General features: G+C 42.8%; 1 protein-coding gene across 1 annotated transcript in view; it reads left to right on the top strand.

The window, feature by feature from the left end:
• The window catches only part of LOC121536153 (low-density lipoprotein receptor-related protein 1B), a 189,014-nt gene that overhangs the window by 6,605 nt on the left and 163,659 nt on the right, over positions 1 to 18,750 (top strand). Inside the window, exons 2-5 of the mRNA XM_045206691.1 lie at positions 5,756 to 5,878; positions 6,101 to 6,241; positions 6,826 to 6,951; positions 8,057 to 8,173. Of these exons, the coding sequence (XP_045062626.1) occupies positions 5,756 to 5,878; positions 6,101 to 6,241; positions 6,826 to 6,951; positions 8,057 to 8,173 (507 nt within the window). The remainder of the gene's footprint in view (positions 1 to 5,755; positions 5,879 to 6,100; positions 6,242 to 6,825; positions 6,952 to 8,056; positions 8,174 to 18,750) is intronic.

Consider the following 18,750-nt stretch of genomic DNA (forward strand, 5'->3'; position numbering starts at 1 on the left):
AATGGAAGACAGGCCTAGTTAAATGAGGACTGATATAAAATATGATACATTTGTGTGTCAAAAACATGAATATTCAAATATATGTAAATGAATGTGTTTACTGTTTATATGATCTTATAAACTGGGTGGTTTGAGCCCAGAATGCTGATTGGCTGACAGCCGTGGTATATCAGACTGTATACCAAGGGTATGACTAAACATGTATTTTTACTGCTCAAATTACGTTGGTAACCAGCTGATGATAGCAATAAGGCACCTTGGGGGTTTGTGGTATATGGCCAATATACCATGGCTAAGGGCGGTATCCAGGCACTCCGCGTTGCGCCGTGCGTAAGAATATCCCTTTGCCGTGGGTATATTGGCCGTATACCACACACCCTCGGGCCTTATTGCTTAATTATACCATGGCATTGTTGAATACTCGTTTCTGATTGGCTTGAAGGGCATTCTAGAGCGTGCATTATTTCCCTATAATGCACAGTATATCAGCACGGTATAATTCAATGGCTATAGTTCATCCTTACATGTTCTATGTTTGAGCTGCTTTTGAACGCAAAAGTTGAATTGAAAACATTATTGGCATTGTTGAATTCGATTTTCATAATAGCAAGCTAGGACTGATGGTTTGGTTAGCTACAGGGTCTATGTGGCAGGGTCTACAGACAATCACGGATTACAAAGTGAAAACCAGCCACGTCGCGGACACCAACGTCTTGTTCCAGGACAAGCTAAACACTTTCTTCGCCCGCTTTGAGGATAGCACAGTGCCACTGATGCGGCCCACTCCCAAGGACTGTGTGCTCTCATTCTCCGTGGCTGACGTGATTAAGACATTTAAGCGTGTTAACCCTCACAAGGCTGCCATCCCAGACGGCATCCCTAGCCGCGTCCTGGAACATGCGTAGACCAGCTGGTTGGAGTGTTTACGGACATATTCAATCTCTCCCTACCCCAGTCTGTTATCCCCACTTGCTTCAAAATGTCCACCATTGTGGGACCGAGAGATTGAAAAACAGCTTCTATCTCAAGGCCATCAGACTGTTAAATAGCCATCACTTGTCGGCTACCATCCGGTTACTCAAACCTGCACCTTAGAGGCTGCTGCCCTATATACATAGACATGGAATAACTGGCCACTTTAATAATGGAACACTAGTCACTTTAATAATGTTTACATACTGCTTTACTCATCTCATATGTACCGTGCATTCGGAAAGTGTTCAGAACCCTTGACTTTTGCCACATTTTGTTACATTACAGCCTTATTCTAAAATGGATTATATAAAAAGTGTTCCTCCTCAATCTACACACAATACCCCATAATGACAAAGCGAAAACAGGTTTTTATAAATTTGTGCAAATAAACAGAAATACCTTATTTACATAAATAGTCAGACCCTTTGCTATGAGACTCGAAATGGAGCTGTTTCCATTAATCATCCTTGAGATGTTTTTACAACTTGATTGGAGTCCACCTGTGGTAAATTCAATTGATTGGACATGATTTGGAAAGGCACACACCTGTCTATGTAAGGTCCCACAGTTGACAGTGCATGCCAGAGCAAAACCAAGCGTTGAGGTCGAAGGCATTGTCCGTAGAGCTCCGAGACAGGATTGTGTCGAGGCACAGATCTGGAGAAAGGTACCAAAAAATTTCTGCTGCATTGAAGGTCCTCAAGAACACAGTGGCCTCCATCATTCTTAAATGGAAGAAGTTTGGAACCATCAAGACTCTTCCTAGAGCTGGCCGCCCGGCCAAACTGAGCAATCGGGGGAGAAGGGTCTTGGTCAGGGAAGGGGCCAAGAACCCGATGGTCACTCCGACAGTGCTCCAGAGTTCTTCTGTGGAGATGGGAGAACCTTCCAGAAGGACAACCATATCTCTGCAGCGCTCCACCAATCAGGTCTTTATGTTAGAGTGGCCAGACGGAAGTCACTCCTCAGTAAAAGGCACATGACAGCCCACTTGGAGTTTGCCAAAAGGCATCTAAGGACTCTCAGACCATGACAAACCAGATTCTCTGGTCTGATGAAACCAAGATTGAACTCTTTGGCCTGAATGCCAAGCGTCACGTCTGGAGGAAACCTGGCACCATTCCTACGGTGAAGCATGGTGGTGGCAGCATAATGCCTTGGGGATGTTTTTCAGCGGCAGGGACTGGGAGACTAGTCAGGATCGAGGGAAAGATTAACGGAGCAAAGTACAGAGAGATCCTTGATGAAAACCTGCTCAGGACCTCAGACTGGGGCGAAGGTTCACCTTCCAACAGCACAACGACCCTAAGCACACAACCAAGACAATGCAGGAGTGTCTTCGGGACAAGTCTCTGAATGTCCTTGAGTGGCCCAGCCAGAGCCTGGACTTGAACCCGATCTAACATCTCTGGAGAGACCTGAAAATACCTGTGCAGCGACGCTCCCTATCCAACCTGACAGAGCTTGAGTGGATCTGCAGAGAAGAATGGGAGAAACTTCCCAAATACAGGTGTGCCAAGCTTGTAGCGTCATACCCAAGAAGACTCGAGGCTGTAATCGATGCCAAAGGTGCTTCAACAAAGTACTGAGTAAAGGGTCTGAATACTTTTGTAAATGTGATATTCCCATTTAAAAAATATATATACATGTGCAAACATTTCTAAAAACCTGTTTTTGCTTCGTCATTATAGGGTATTGTGTGTAGATTGATGAGGGGAAAAAACTATTTAATCAATTTTAGAATAAGGCTGTAACATAACTTTTACTTTTAGATTTGTGTGTATTGTTGTGAATTGTTAGATACTACTGCACTGTTGGAGCTAGGAACACAAGCATTTCGCTACACCCGTAATAACATCTACTAAAAATGTGTATGTAACCAATACAATTTGATTTGTTTTAAACTACCAAGTCTGTTTGTGTGGTTACCAAGGCAACTACTGTAGCTATCTAGTAAACTTGCTAGCTACTTCAGTAGATGTCGAACATATTTCTAGTGGCAAATGTGTTCAATTATAGCGATGGTATAAAAGTGATAATCAACTCAGGGCTCCATGCGTTCTCAAAAATAATGCAACTCCATGGAAGGTTAGTTCCACTCCGCTAGTGCACACACCTTCCACGTCGTTCATAATTTTCCATAGAACGCATAGCCTCTTGTTGACGTTGATTATCCCTTACATAATGCCTGTAAAATGACATGTACTGAATAATGGTATGAAACATATTAAAGATAACAGGCAGACAGTAAATACTGATATGAATATGAAAAAAAAAATCAAATTTGAACAGACAAAAAAATCCAATAACAATATTATTCTCCATTGTTGATAATAGCTAGCTTTGACTCAATTGCATTCGTTTAATGACAACTCAACCGCCTGGTAGAGCATATTTTTCAAGAGTTCCTAAAATGATAAAATAATAACATTTTCATAATTGTATCATTCCAAAATGATTATTTAGAGGTCAACAACATTTTACAGTGTTGTAATTTCCCATTTTACACACAATTAGTACTGAAAATGTGTGATTAATGAGGTTTGGTTTTGCTAACGTTCACTTCCTGGTTTTCAATCATCTTTGAATGTGGGTTTAAATAATGTCCAATAATGAAAACCACATGATCATTTTACTAAATGGCATTGGTTGAGATGATAAAATACATTTGTGATTGGTTCAGATTTGTAGGCCAGGACTGAATTTGGGCAACCCTGGCCTACAGTGTCAGCCCATCCATGTGGTAGACCTACTGTTTGTAAAACAGGCAGTTGCATTGGCTTTATTAGTCCTGATTCCTGTGACTAATCATTTTGGCTATTTAAGCTCTGAATATCAGTTACCCAACTTTATCAGGAGTTATCCTGAACCTATTTGCAATGAGAATCAATGTGTGTACACAGTGGGAAATGCAGAAGTATATTATTTTTCACTTTGATCGTCAAATATTTACGAATACAAACTTGAAACCATTGCTTGCTGTTTGGGGTTTTAGGCTGGCTTTCTGTATAAGCACTTTGTGACATCTGCTGATATAAAAAGGGCTTTATAAATAATTTGAATTGATTTGAAACCACTGATTATCATGACAATTTAGCCTACGTGGTGAAACTCTTGGACAGCAGTTGAGAGTAGCCTGATTTTCCATTTCATATTGTCCATTTTACTTTGATCTGTTTTTAGGGTATGGTGTCATATTCAAATAATTTTTTTATTTGATTAGGCGCCATTTAGGTTAGGCTATTTGATCGGAGAAACGTGTATGATGTAAAAAGTGACAATTTCATAATACGCTACAGAAAATGGCACATACTCTTTTTACCACAGGCTACATGATTTCTGTTCGATTATTTTTTTATGGAACTTTGGTAGGGTGTGTCTCTCCAACAGCATCCTGGAGAGGTGCGCTGAGCACGGACAAGATAAATATTTTGTACCCCTGCCTTTGACAAGTGGGCACTGTTTATCACGGGGCGGCATCAGCACTCACCTAAATAATAGCCCAAAATAGCCCATATACTGTACCACTGGGTGAGAGAAATTGTAATTGTTTTTGGGCAAAGTTATGTGAGGTTTTATGTGTTGTTGGAGGTGCGTCTTGGTCAGTTTAGCTCGGAAAATGCCACCCTCGCCAATCTGCCGCCTGTCTAATGGGTGGGCCAGCCCTGCTCACAGCAGGTACAACTCTTGTTATCCTGGCGAAGCGTCGGTGAATCACTGTTTAGAGTTTAGACTGTGTACGTGTGGAGCAGGGGGAAGCGTGATTACTGTCAGCTCCTCTCAGAAACAGAGAGAAGTACCAACACTAATTATCTCCTTGGTAATCAATGGATTAAGATAAGGGGCATTTTGAGATGATTCACTGCTTGTGTGCTTTTCATTTGTGTAATAATTTCTATCATTTCACATCAAAATAATACAGTTTGTTAGAGTGGTGTAGGAGTGTGGTATGCCACGTATGTAATGATGTGATGCAGAGAAAGAGTGAGAGGGACAATATAGCTGGCTGTATATGAGTTCTAATTCTCAGCATGCGGGAAAGAAGAATTTCGCTGGCCATTCCTCCAAAGCTCATGTCCCCAAAGAGATTAATTGGCTCTGCTGTCCTCTGAGTATTACTGATTGGCTCTCACAAAACAGAAACCTTTATCTCATTGGCTCAGGCATTGCCTTTGGACCTTACAATAAACAAAACCAACAATGGTCTCCATGCCTCAACTTTATAAGTGACAGTTTCTTCTCTCTCACTCTTGAGAACGGTTTGTCCTAAAAGACAAATTATTTCCCTGAAATGATAAAATGTCAAATAGCTCCTCTCCACAATGTCCCCAATAATTCATTTGACGTGTGGTTATAGATGATGTGGCACCCACCTGGCACATCCTTCTCAAACAGGAAATGGCTTTTGTATTAAGGAGATATTTTATGTGCATTTCTTCACAGTTCACATTGACCTCGTTGTTCCGTTGTTCATAGAGAGAGACGACGACAGACAGAACAACAAAAGAGACACATGACAAAATACAATAATAATGCTTTAGAAGAATATGATTTCAGTAAAATAATGGTCTGATTTCTTGTTTCTATTGAACATGCCATACTAATAAAGGCATTTTAATTAATTATATGAAGAGTGCCTTGGTCCTCCTTTTTTTAATGACCAATTCACCCCTTTGACCAAAGAGCACCTTCTGTCTACCAACATTTACTATTGTGTACCTTAGTAGCGCTTCCCTTCCTCCTCTTTCTACTAAATAATGGTACTACTCTGTATTTCCAGGTGACAACGCATGCAGAGTGAATTATGGGGGATGCGGTACCCTCTGCCTTGCTATCCCAGGGGGCCGAGTGTGTGCCTGTGCTGACAACCAGCTCCTGGAGAAGAACAATGTCACCTGCTTAGGTACAGTAGAACCATGAAGTGAATTAGCCAGAGCAGTACAATTGCACTGTAGACAAACTAAGAAATTAACATGGTTTTCTGTCACAAATATTTTGTGATATTTTGTGTGATTATTTAGTATGCTTGACTTTTCAATGAAATTAATTCCTCTATGGTTTAATTTGGCTCATGTCTGTTTCTCTGTTATTAATGTAAGTTTCTCTGTTATGTCTGTTAATTAAGTGTCATCAGGGGTGGTGGAGCCACAGCTCTGTAAGAGCGATGAGTTTCAGTGTCGTAACCATCGCTGTATCCGTGTGTCATGGAAGTGTGACGGAGATGATGACTGTCTGGATGGAAGTGACGAGGAGCCCCATAACTGCTGTGTGTATTTATCTGTCTGTTGTCTCTGTCCCGCACACACACACGTACGCACACACACACACCAACATTCACACACACTCACACACACCACTTACCATACAACGTTGCATACGTTGATCTTTTCTTGCTATCAACTTTTATCTCGCTAAACATCATTGATACTGTATGATTCAATGCTGGTGAATACTACCCCCTCCTCTCCTGTCCTCCCCTCCTTCCCCATCTATTTGCCTCAGAAGTGAATCGATAAGATAAACACCATGTTAGACGCTTGGGTGCTGAGTCATTTCTCACTATGAAAAATACTATAATGTAATCTTCTGCCAGAATTATCAGATTTGCTAAATCTATTATCTGCTCTGCTGGAATGTCTGCATGCCTTCTATCTAACAATATTTGAGACATTCCTGCTTCGCATTGCTGTCTGTCATTTGTACTGAACTCTTAAAGTTAGAAATGGTAAATGTCAGATTTGTAAGTCCTTTACAAGGCAAATTCCATCCCACAAAGCAGCTCAACTTGGACATTTTTAAAACATGAAATGGTGCTAAGGTGATATGAGTGTCTCTGTCTGTGTATTTCAGCCAACCACAGTTGTCCCATAGACCAATTCAAGTGCCTCAACAATCGCTGCATCCCTAAGAGATGGCTATGTGATGGAACTAATGACTGTGGGAACAATGAGGATGAGTCCAACACCACATGTTCAGGTAACTGATACAATATCTCAGCTTTTTCTCAGATCTGCAGTCCGGCAATTGCATTGTGTTATGTAGTATATCTCACAGGCATTTTCTAAGATATGAAAATAAATTGATGTGGTACATTTCAGTTAGTCAGTTGGACTGTGTAAAGTTAAGGAATGCAAACCTCTACCCCCTAGCAACTTCGACGTCCTCTGCAGAAAGGTTTCTGCACATCAAAGCATCAAATAGCAGGGTAGTCAAACATTCCTAGTCGTGTCTTACGACACTATACAAGCCAGCAGCCACAGTGTGATCAATCTCATGTGAAAGCTCATAATCAGAGAAGTTTAGCACTCTCATAAGGTAACTTTTCCTGCTACTGAGTTATTGTGCCTACCATATTGTTTTTTTCCCTTCACACCTAACAGCCAAGTTGCCAGCTTTGCCTCTTAAGAGTTCTTAGGCTTCCAGGATCAATCAATGGGTGATAAATGTTGCCTAGTCATCAGAATGACATGCATGTTACACACACAGCACCACCAAGAGAACGCTGCCTCGTGTGCTGTCCTCGTGCTGTGCTGTCCTTCTATGTCTGTCTCTGTTCATGGACATAGAGTAGACAGTGAGCTCCAAAAGTATTGGGACAGTGACCAATATGTTGTTGTTTTTGCTCTGTACTCCAGCACTTTGGATTTGAAATGATACAATGGTTAAATGAGGTTAAAGTGCAGACTGTCAGCTTTATTTGAGGTTTTTTTCATCCATATTGGGTAAATCGTTTAGAAATTACAGCACTTTTTGTACATAGTCCCCCATTTTGGGGGACAAAAAGTATTGGGACAAATTCACTTATGTGTATTAAAGTAGTTTAATATTTGGTCCCATATTCCTAGCATGCAATGATTACATCAAGCTTGTGTCTCTACAAACTTGTTGGATGCATTTGCTGTTTGTTTTGGTTGTGTTTCAGATTATTTTATGCCCATTAGAAATGAAATGTTAAATAATGTATTGTGTTATTTCAGAGTCACTTTTATTGTAAATAAGAATAGAATGTTTCTAAACATTTCTACATTAATGTGGATGCTACCATGATTACTGTTGTCTTCCATTTCTCTCTCTTTCCTAGCCCAGGCCTGTCAGCCCAACCAGTTCTCCTGTCGGAATGGACGCTGTATCCCCCAGGCTTGGCGCTGCGACCGGGACGACGACTGCGGGGACATGTCCGATGAGACTTACTCCTGTGGTGAGTCAGACTCTCAATCTGCATTCTATGGCCCTGAATCCTGGCAATAAACTCAGTTTTTGATTATGAATGATATATGATTGTTAAGTGGGTTAAGGGTGAGCATCTCAAGTTAGGTTTCGGTCCTGTAAGATTATTCACACTAAAACGACCTTGTAGACCTAGTAGACCACGTCAGAACACACACTCTCTGCGGTTTATATTTTTGGAAAGGAAAGTGCAGGGTTTTTAAACAGTAAGAGAGGCTTTCAAAGAAGAAGATGTGACCACTTTTACGATGACACTGTCAGTTCTGAAGATTCTACTGACCTCATCCCCAACCTTGAGAGGAAACCAAAAGGACATACCGCTGTGAGGTGTAGCTCAGAGGAAATGGTTCAGTGGAAAAGACAGCTCATCTTTTAGTGACCTAACTACACCAGAGAAGCCTTAAAAGTATTGCAAAATATGCCTCCTGGTGAGACAACTGAATGCTAGCATGGCTGTTTGAACTCTTAGTGTGTGTTCTTGTCTAGTGCACAGCAGCCGGTTGGTTATATTTCTCTTAAAATATAGTGCTTTCCTCATTTTTTAAGGAGTAAAAAGTCTTGTTCTTAGCTCCTAGTTTCTGAGAACTAAAATACAATATCCAATTGAACAAACACAGGTTGTTGAATAAGATTACTGAGCAGGCTATTGGGTTACATTTTAATTGGCATAGTCTTGGTTGTGAAGGGGATGCATGAGTGTACCAGTTTGCTTATTATTTGGAGAAATAAGAATAAGAATGTATTTATTGTGATGTCTTTGGCATCTATCTGACACTGTTTTCAAGCTGTTTCCCCTAAATCTCATTTGCTGACAAGAATGTCCCTTAGAGCTATTTCTTAATTTACTAGTTCCTTGAATACTTTGTTGTCTCTCTTACATTGCTTGCTTCATTCATGTGAGTTTTAGCAGTTACATTATTAAATAGCCCTGAGTCCTCTGGGCCAGGAGCTGAGCATTCACTTCTTACTCACTGATTAAGGAAAGTTAGAACGATGTTACGAAATAACACTTGTAGCATTATTTTTTTAACATTTTATTATTGCAGAATTACACAGTGTATCAAAACTGATATCAAAGTATGTTGTAGTGCTTGCCATTTATATGACCCAAGAGTTTATTTTGTTTTCATACGGTATACTTTATTTCTTATTACAGTACCTGATTTCAACTGGCTACACTGTAACTTGTTATCTTTCTGGTACACTAGTCTAATCTCGTAACTATACTTTTGTGTGACTTTCATGCAGAGGGAGCTTTCCAGGCCGTAAGTTACGTATTTAGTGATGTGAGATGGAAATAGTTGAATTACTTACGAATCGTAAAAAAACTGGGAGAACACATTTAAAAGGTTTTTAAAACCTCCTGTCCCTTCACTGTATGTGGTAAAGATGGCACATAGCAGTCACTGATGATCAGTGCCAGGCCCTGCATAGTGTTGTATCGTCTCCGACTCCTTTGTGTGCTTACTAAGCTGCTTTAATACACAGTCACAAACAGCCAGGGTGTAAGCTGTAATTAAAGTTCATGCTCGACTTCATTCAGTCATAATCAAGCTGCGCTGCAAAACATATTCTCTCTCATAGTGTTGTCTGAGGTTCCTCAGGCATTACTGCGCTGTAGGAGTTCCCACAGAGTCTCTGGAAGCTCAATTTGCTCCACTGCAGCGACGGTGTGTTTTAAACACCTGAAGCTCCACACGTCGTGGTGCCACTGCCATTTGAGATAGATGCTCATTTGAATTTTGTCAAAAGTTTTGTAGTTGTCTCACTGTATGTTAAACCCATAATTTCCCCTCCGTCAATTAGACTGAGAAACCAACCAGACATTATTTATGAATGTTGATATGAATTTTGAATGAGTGTTAAACCTCAATCAGATAGTTGCTGTCGGAGATAACTAAAATACTTTGAGCGAAAATGTAGAAGATATCTACATGACCAAAGGTATGTGGACACCTGCTCGTCGAACATCTCATTCTAAAATCATGGGCATTCATATGGAGTTGGTCCCCCGTTTGCTGCTATAACAGCCTACACTCTTCTGGGAAGGCTTTCCACTAGATGTTGGAATATTGCTGCGGGGACTTGATTCCATTCAGCCACAAGAGCATTAGTGAGGTCGGGCGGTGTTCGATGGGGTTGAGGTCAGGGATCTTTTATTTTATTTTTATTTAACCTTTATTTAACAAGGCAAGTCAGTTAAGAACAAATTCTTATTTACAATGATGGCCTATCAAGAGGCAAAAGGCCTCCTTCGTGGATGGGGGCTGGGATAAAACAAAAAAATGTAGGACCAAACACACTTCACGACAAGAGAGACACAACAACACTACATAAAGAGAGACCAAAGACAGCAATACAGCATGGTACAAACATTGTTGGGCACAGACAACAGCACACAGGGCAAACAGGTAGAGACAGCAATACATCACACGAAGCAGCCACAAGTGTCAGTAAGAGTGTCCATGATTGAGTCTATGAACATAGAGATGGAGATGAAACTGTCCAGTTTGAGTGTTTTTTGCAGCTTGTTCCAGTCGTTTGCTGCAGCGAATTGAAAAGAGGAGCGACCCAGGGACGTGTGTACTTTGGGGACCTTTAACAGAATGTTACTGGCAGAATGGGTGTTGTATGTGGAGGATGAGGGCTGCAGTAGGTATCTCAGATAGGGGGGAGTGAGGCCTAAGAGGGTTTTATAAATAAGCATCTGTGCAGGCTAGTCAAGTTCTTCCACACCGATCTCAACAAACCATTTCTGTATGGACCACGCTTTGTGCACGTGGGCATTTTCATGCTGAAACAGGAAAGGGCCTTCCCCAAACTGTTGCCACAAAGTTAGAAGCACAGATTCTTCTAGAATGTCATTGTAGCATTAAGATTTCGCTTCACTGGAACTAAGGGGCCTAGCCCGAACCATGAAAAACAGCCCCAGACCATTATTCCTCCTCCACCAAACATACAGTTGGCACTATGCATTGGGGCAGGGAGCGTTTTCTTGGCATCCGCCAAACCCAGATTAGTCCGTTGGACTGCCAGATGGGGATTCATCACTCCAGAGAATGCGTTTATACTGCTCCAGAGTCCAATGGCGCCGAGCTTTACACCACTCTAGCCTACGCCTGGCATTGTGCATGGTGATCTTAGGCTTGTGTGCGGCTGCTCGGCCATAGAAACTCATTTCATGAAACTCCTGACGAACAGTTATTGTGGTGACGTTGCTTCCAGAGGCAGTTTGGAACTCGGTAGTGAGTGTTGCAACCTAGGACAGATTATTTTTACACGCTGCGCGCTTCAGCACTCGGCGATCCCGTTCTGTGAGCTTGTGTGGCCTACCACTTCACGGTTGAGCCATTGTTGCTCCTAGAGGTTTCCACTTCACAATAACATCACTTACAGTTGACTGTGGCAGCTCTAGCAGGGCAGAAATTTGACGAACTGACTTGTTGGAAAGGTGGCATCCTATGACGGTGCCACATTGAAAGTAACTGAACTCTTCTGTAAGGCCATTCTACTGCCAATGTTTGTCTATGGAGATTGCATGGCTGTGTGCTCGATTTTATACACCTGTCAGCAACGGGTGTGGCCGAAATATCTGAATCCACTAATTTGAAGGGGTTTCCACATACTTTTGTATGTATAGTGTATGTGAGTGATAAACATACACTGTGTCCTAGCTAACGCCCTAGGTGTCTGTAGCAATAGAGATTCCAAATAATCAATTAAAATTAAGTCTCTGAGTTCAAACTGAAGTCAATAAAGCTCCTGGCCTGTAATGGAAATATCTCAAAAAGTGTGTTATCAGAAATAGAAACTAGGTTGAATGTGACGGGAATACAAATGCAGATCACAAGTATTTAGGAGTAGGACACATCCATATGCCCAAATTCAAATTGGCACTCTGAGTGGGTGGAATATTTAGCCACCAGCACCATCAGCAGCAGTTAGAGAAAGTGAGTTATGGTATCTCCTTGACCACACTAGAAGAAGTAAGGAGCAGATGTTGTTTAATTACCAAGGCGTTAATTGGTTTTCAGCAGGCTGCTAGCAGAGCCACTGTCTGTCAAAGCAGCACTAGCTGGTGTGTTTAGGTGGGGTGTTTTTCCACCGAGCGGTGAGCTACGCTAAACTCCCAATGGGAAAACTGTTTGTGCTGTTGTTGTGCTGCCACCACTGCCACTCTCTGTCATTGATTAAAGCAGTGTTTCTAACGCAGAGGCGTTATTTCTCTACATCACTTTGGATTAACCCAACACATCTGGGGACGAATCATGTTCTTTCCGTCTCCGATTTAATTAGATGTTTCATGTTTTTGTCTTAAAACCTGAATATGTATTTTTTGCAGGTCTCATTGATCAGACTTAATGATGAGTTATGATCAATTGAGTCCTAGATTAGCTTTTCTACCTGAAAACAAGCATCACTAGCACATACAGTATACATAATGCCTGTCCAAAAGGTGCATGCAAATTAAGGTTTCCATTTACAACAGCCACACTTGCATGCAACACCTCCAGTATTAGCATATTCATTAGGCATATTTCCATGAATTTCCATGTGTTTATCATAACATTCATTGTTATGGTAGCTCTTATTAACTTGCGTGTGAATTTATTTCAGCCTGCAATACACATATAGTCAAAAAGATGAGTAGTGAGGACTAGGGTTGCAAAATTCCTGGAACTTTCAATACATTCCCTGTTTTTCCCTAAATCCCAGTTGGAGGATCCCGGAGTCAGGAGGGGAATAAGCAGGAAATCCGGAATCCTCCAACCAGGATTTCTGGAAAACCAGTGAATTTATCGAAAGTTCCCGGAATTTTGCAACCCTAGTAGGACCTACAGTGCCTTCGGAAAGTATTCAGACCCGTTGACTTTTTCCACATTTTGTTAGGTTACAGCCTTATTCTAAAATGTATTAATCTACTTTGTTGAAGCACCTTTGGCAGCGATTACAGATTCGTAGCCGTCTATTTACCACCACAAACCAATGCTGGCACTAAGACCGCACTCAACGAGCTGTATAAGGCCATAAGCAAACAAGAAAATGCTCATCCAGAAGCGGCGCTCCTAGTGGCCGGGGACTTTAATGCAGGCAAACTCAAATCAATTTTACCTAATTTCTACCAGCATGTCACATGTGCAACCAGAGGGAAAAAGAACTCTAGATCACATTTACTCCACACACAGAGATGCATACAAATCTCTCCCTCGCCCTCCATTTGGCAAATCTGACCATAATTCTATCCTCCTGATTTCTGCTTACAAGCAAAAACTAAACCAGGAAGTACCAGTGACTCGCTCAATATGGAAGTGGTCAGATGACGCGGATGCTACGCTACAGGACTGTTTTGCTAGCACAGACTGTAATATGTTCCAGGATTCATCCAATGGCATTGAAGAGTATACCACCTCAGTCATCGGATTCATCAATAAGTGCATTGACGACGATGTCCCCACAGTGACCGTACGTACATATCCCAAACAGAAGCCATGGATTACAGGCAACATACGCATCGAGCTAAAGGCTAGAGCTGCCGCTTAGCGGGAAACTAATCCGGACGCTTATAAGAAATCCCGCTACGCTCTCAGATGAACCATCAAACAGGCAAAGATTAAATACAGGATTAAGATTGAATCCTACTACACTGGCTCTAACGCTCGTCGGATGTGGCAGGACTTGAAAACTATTACGGACTACAAAGGGAAACCTAGCCGCGAGCTGCCCAGTGACACGAGCCTACCAGATGAGCTAAATGCCTTTTATGCTCACTTCGAGGCAAGCAACATTGAAGCATGCATGAGAGCACCAGCTGTTCCGGATGACTATGTAATCACGCTCTCCGTAGCCGATGTGAGCAAGACCTTTAAACAGGTCAACAATCACAAAGCCGCAGGGCCAGACTGATTACCAAAATGTGTACTCAAAGCATGCACGGAACAACTGGCAAGTGTCTTCACTAACATTTTCAACCTCTCCTTGACCAAGTCTGTAATACTTACATGTTTCAAGCAGACCACCATAGTCTCTGTGCCCAAGGAAGCAAAGGTTCCGTAGCACTAACGTCAGTAGCCATGAAGTGCTTTGAAAGGCTGGTCATGGCTCACATCAACAGCATGATCCCGGATACCCTAGACCCACTCCAATTTGCATACCGCCCCAACAGATCCACAGATGATGCAATCTCAATCACACTCCACACTGCCCTTTCCCACCTGGACAAAAGGAACACATATGTGAGAATGTTGTTCATTGACTACAGCTCAGCGTTCAACACGATAGTGCCCACAAAGCTCATCACTAAGCTAAGGACCCTGGGACTAAACACCTCCCTCTGCAACTGGATCCTGGACTTCCTGAAGGGCCGCCCCAAATGGTAAGGGTAGGCAACAACACGTCTGCCACACTGATCCTCAACACTGGGGCCCCTCAGGGGAGCTTGCTTAGTCCCCTCCTGTACTCCCTGTTCACCTACGACTGCATGGCCAAACACGACTCCAACACCATCATTATGTTTGCTGATGACACAACAGTGGTAGGCCTGATCACCGACAACGATGAGACAGCCTATAGGGAGGAGGTCAGAGACCTGGCAGTGTGGTGCCAGGACAACAACCTCTCCCTCAATGTGAGCAAGACAAAGGAGCTGATCGTGGACTACAGGAAAAGGCGGACCGAACAGGCCCCCATTAACATCGACGGGGCTGTAGTGGAGCGGGTCGAGAGTTTCATGTTCCTTGGTGTCCACATCACCAATGAACTATCATGGTCCAAACACACCAAGACAGTCGTGGGCACGACAACACCTTTTCCCCCTCAGGAGACTGAAAAGATTTGGCATCGGTCCCCAGATCCTTAAGAAGTTATACAGCTGCACCATCGAGAGCATCCTGACCGGTTGCATCCTCACCTGGTATGGCAACTGCTCGGGTAGTGCGTACGGCCCAGTACATCACTGGGGCTAAGCTTCCTGCCATCCAGGACCTTTATACTAGGCGGTGTCAGAGGAAAGCCCCAAAAATGGTCAAAGACTCCAGTCACCCAAGTCATAGACGGTTCTCTCTGCTACCACATGGCAAGCGGTGCCGGAGCGCCAAGTCTAGGACCAAAAGTCTCCTTAAAAGTTTCTACCCCCAAGCCATAAGACTGTTGAACAAATAATCAAATGGACACCCGGACTATTTACATTGACCCCCCCCATTTGCTTTTACACTGCTGCTACCCACTGTCTATTATCTATCTGTAGTCACTTTACCCCTACCTACATGTACAAAATACCTCAACTAACCTGTACCCCCTCATATTGACTCGGTTACGGTAACCCCTGTATATAGCCTCGTTATTGTTATTTTATTAAGATACTTTTGATTCTTTTTAACTGTATTTGGTAAATATTTTCTTAACTCTTTCTTGAAATGCATTGTTGGTTAAGGGCTTGTAAGTAAGCATTTCTCGGTAATACCTGTTGTATTTGGCGTATGTGACAAATAAAGTTTGATTTGATTTGAGTCTTGGGTATGACGCTACAAGCTTGGCACACCTGTATTTGGGGAGTTTCTCCCATCCTTCTCTGCAGATCCTCTCAAGCTCTGTCAGGTTGGATGGGGAGCGTTGCTGCACAGTTATTTTCAGGTCTCTCCAGAGATGTTCGATCAAGTTCAAGTCTGGGTTCTGGCTGGGCCACTCAAAGACATTTAGAGACTTGTCCCGAAGCCACTCCTGCGTTGTCTTGACTGTGTGCTTAGGGTCGTTGTCCTGTTGGAAGGTGAACCTTCGCCCCAGTCTGAGGTCCTGAGAGCTCTGCAGCAGGTTTTCATCAAGGATCTCTCTGTGCTTTACTCCGTTCATCTTTCCCTCGATCCTGACTAGTCCCCCAGTCCCTGCCGCTGAAAAACATCCCCACAGCATGATGCTGCCACCACCATGCTTCACCATACGGATGGTGCCAGGTTTCCTCCAGATGTGACGCTTGGCATTCAGGCCACAGAGTTCAATCTTGGTTTCATCAGACCAGAGAATCTTGTTTCTCATGGTCTGAGAGTCTTTAAGTGCTTTTTGGCAAACTCCAAGTCAGCTGTCATGTGCCTTTTACTGAGGAGTGGCTTCCGTCTGGCCACTCTACCATAAAGGCCTGATTGGTGGATTGCTGCAGAGATGGTTGGAAGGTTCTTCCATCTCCACAGAGGAAATCCAGAGCTCTGTCAGAGTGACCATTGGGTTCTTAGTCACCTCCCTGACCAAGGCCATTCTCCCTCGAATGCTCAATTTGGCCGGGCGGCCAGCTCTAGGAAGAGTCTTGGTGGTTCTAAACTTCTTCCATTTAAGAATGATGGAGGCCACTGTGTTCTTGGGGACCTTCAATGCTGCAGGAATGTTTTGGTACCCTTTTCCAGATCTGTGCCTCAAAACAATCTTGTCTCGGTGCTCTACGGACAATTCCTTCGACCTCATGGCTTAGTTTTTGCTCTGACATGCATTGTCAACTGTGGGACCTTAAATAGACAGGTGTGTGCCTTTCCAAATCATGTCCAATCAATTGAATTTACCACAGGTGGACTCCAATCAAGTTGTAGAAACATCTCAAGGATGATCAATGGAAACAGGATGCACCTGAGCTCAATTTTGAGTCTCATAGCAAAGGTTCTGAATTCTTATGTAAATAAGGAATTTCTGTTTTTTATTTGTAATACATTTGCCAAAATAAAAAATTAAACTATTTATGCTTAGTCATTTTGGGATATTGTGTGTAGATTGCTGATTATTATTTGTTTTAATCCATTTTAGAATAAGACTGTAACATAACAAAATGTGGAAAAAGTCAAGGAGTCTGATAACTTTCCGAAGGTACATTATGGTGGTTAATACAGGGTTTCCTCTTAAGGGTGTGGTATTGACTACACAAAAAGCAAGATATACAGTGCCTTGCAAAAGTATTCATCCCACTTGGCGTTTTTCATATTTTGTTGCATTACAACCTGTAATTTAAATGGATTTTTATTTGGATTTCATGTAATGGACATACACAAAATAGTCCCAATTGGTGAAGTGAAGTGAAAAAAATCACTTGTTTCAAAAAATTCAAAAAAATAAATAACGGAAAAGTGGTGCGTGCATATGTATTCACCCCCTTTGCTATGAAGCCCCTAAATAAGATCTGGTGCAACCAATTACCATCAGAAGTTACATAATTAGTTACATAAAGTCCACCTGTGTGCAATCTAAGTGTCACATGATCTGTCACATGATCTCAGTATATATACACCTGTTCTGAAAGGCCCCAGAGTCTGCAACACCACTAAGCAAGGGGCACAACCAAGCAAGCGGCACCATGAAGACCAAGGAGCTCTCCAAACAGGTCAGGGACAAAGTTGTGGTGAAGTACAGATCAAGGTTGGGTTATAAAAAAATATCAGAAAATTTGAACATCCCACGGAGCACCATTAAATCCATTATTAAAAAATGGAAAGAATATGGCACCACAACAAACCTGCCAAGAGAGGGCCGACCACCAAAACTCACGGACCAGGCAAGGAGGGCATTAATCAGAGGCAACAAAGAGACCAAAGATAACCCTGAAGGAGCTGCAAAGCTCCACAGCGGAGATTGGAGTATATGTGTCATGAGCCCTCTCACTCCACTGGGTTACCACCTTAAGTTGTTTCCACTCTGCTCACCACTCTCTCTCTACTCAGCCTAACTAGCTCCACCTGTCCCTGCTCTGCTCGGCTCTAATTACTCTGCCAGCTGCGCTGCATTACCCACTAACCTCTCCCAGTATTTATAGCCCTGTCTTTCAGCTCTCCTGTGTCAGATCGTCTGCAAAGCTCACACCCGGAACCTGTTTGCTCGCGCTTCTGGCTCACCCTGGTTTTGTGACCCCGGACCTGCCTGGTTTTTGGATACTCTTCTGCCTCAGGAGATCCAGACCTGCTTCTGCCATTACGACTCCTGACTACTCTTCAATCCCGGTAACTCTGACCAGCCTTCTGCCTTGCTACTACGTTTTTGGATTTCCCTTGAACTGTACTGCTGCCTGGTTTCATTCCGCCTCGTTGTGTCTGTGTTTCCTCCCCCCCCCAGGACTTCTGGACCACCAACCACCGGCGTCATCGGACGCATCGCTGCCACTGGGGGGAGGCACAGACCCAGCACATCGGACGGGATAACCCCTGGAGCCTTCACTCACTCCCTACATCCCTTTCCCCTTAAGTTTAAATAAACTTTCTGGTGTGACGCAATTGTGGTCCTCTTGTCGTCTGTCTGAACCGTGACAATATGTCCATACGACCACTTTAAGAGCTGGGCTTTATGGAAGAGTGGACAGAAAAAAACCATTGCTTTAAGAAAAAAATAAGCAAACACATTTGGTGTTTGCCAAAATGCATGTGGGAGACTCCCCAACATATAGAATAAGGTATTCTGGTCAGAGGAGACTAAAATTGAGCTTTTTGGACATCAAGGAAAACACTATGTCTGTCGCAAATCCAACACCTCTCATCACCCCGAGAACACCATCCCCACAGTGAAGCATGGTGGTGGCAGCATCATGCT

Source organism: Coregonus clupeaformis, chromosome 23 (genome assembly GCF_020615455.1).
Source record: "Coregonus clupeaformis isolate EN_2021a chromosome 23, ASM2061545v1, whole genome shotgun sequence".
NCBI classification, from domain to species: Eukaryota; Metazoa; Chordata; class Actinopteri; order Salmoniformes; family Salmonidae; genus Coregonus; species Coregonus clupeaformis.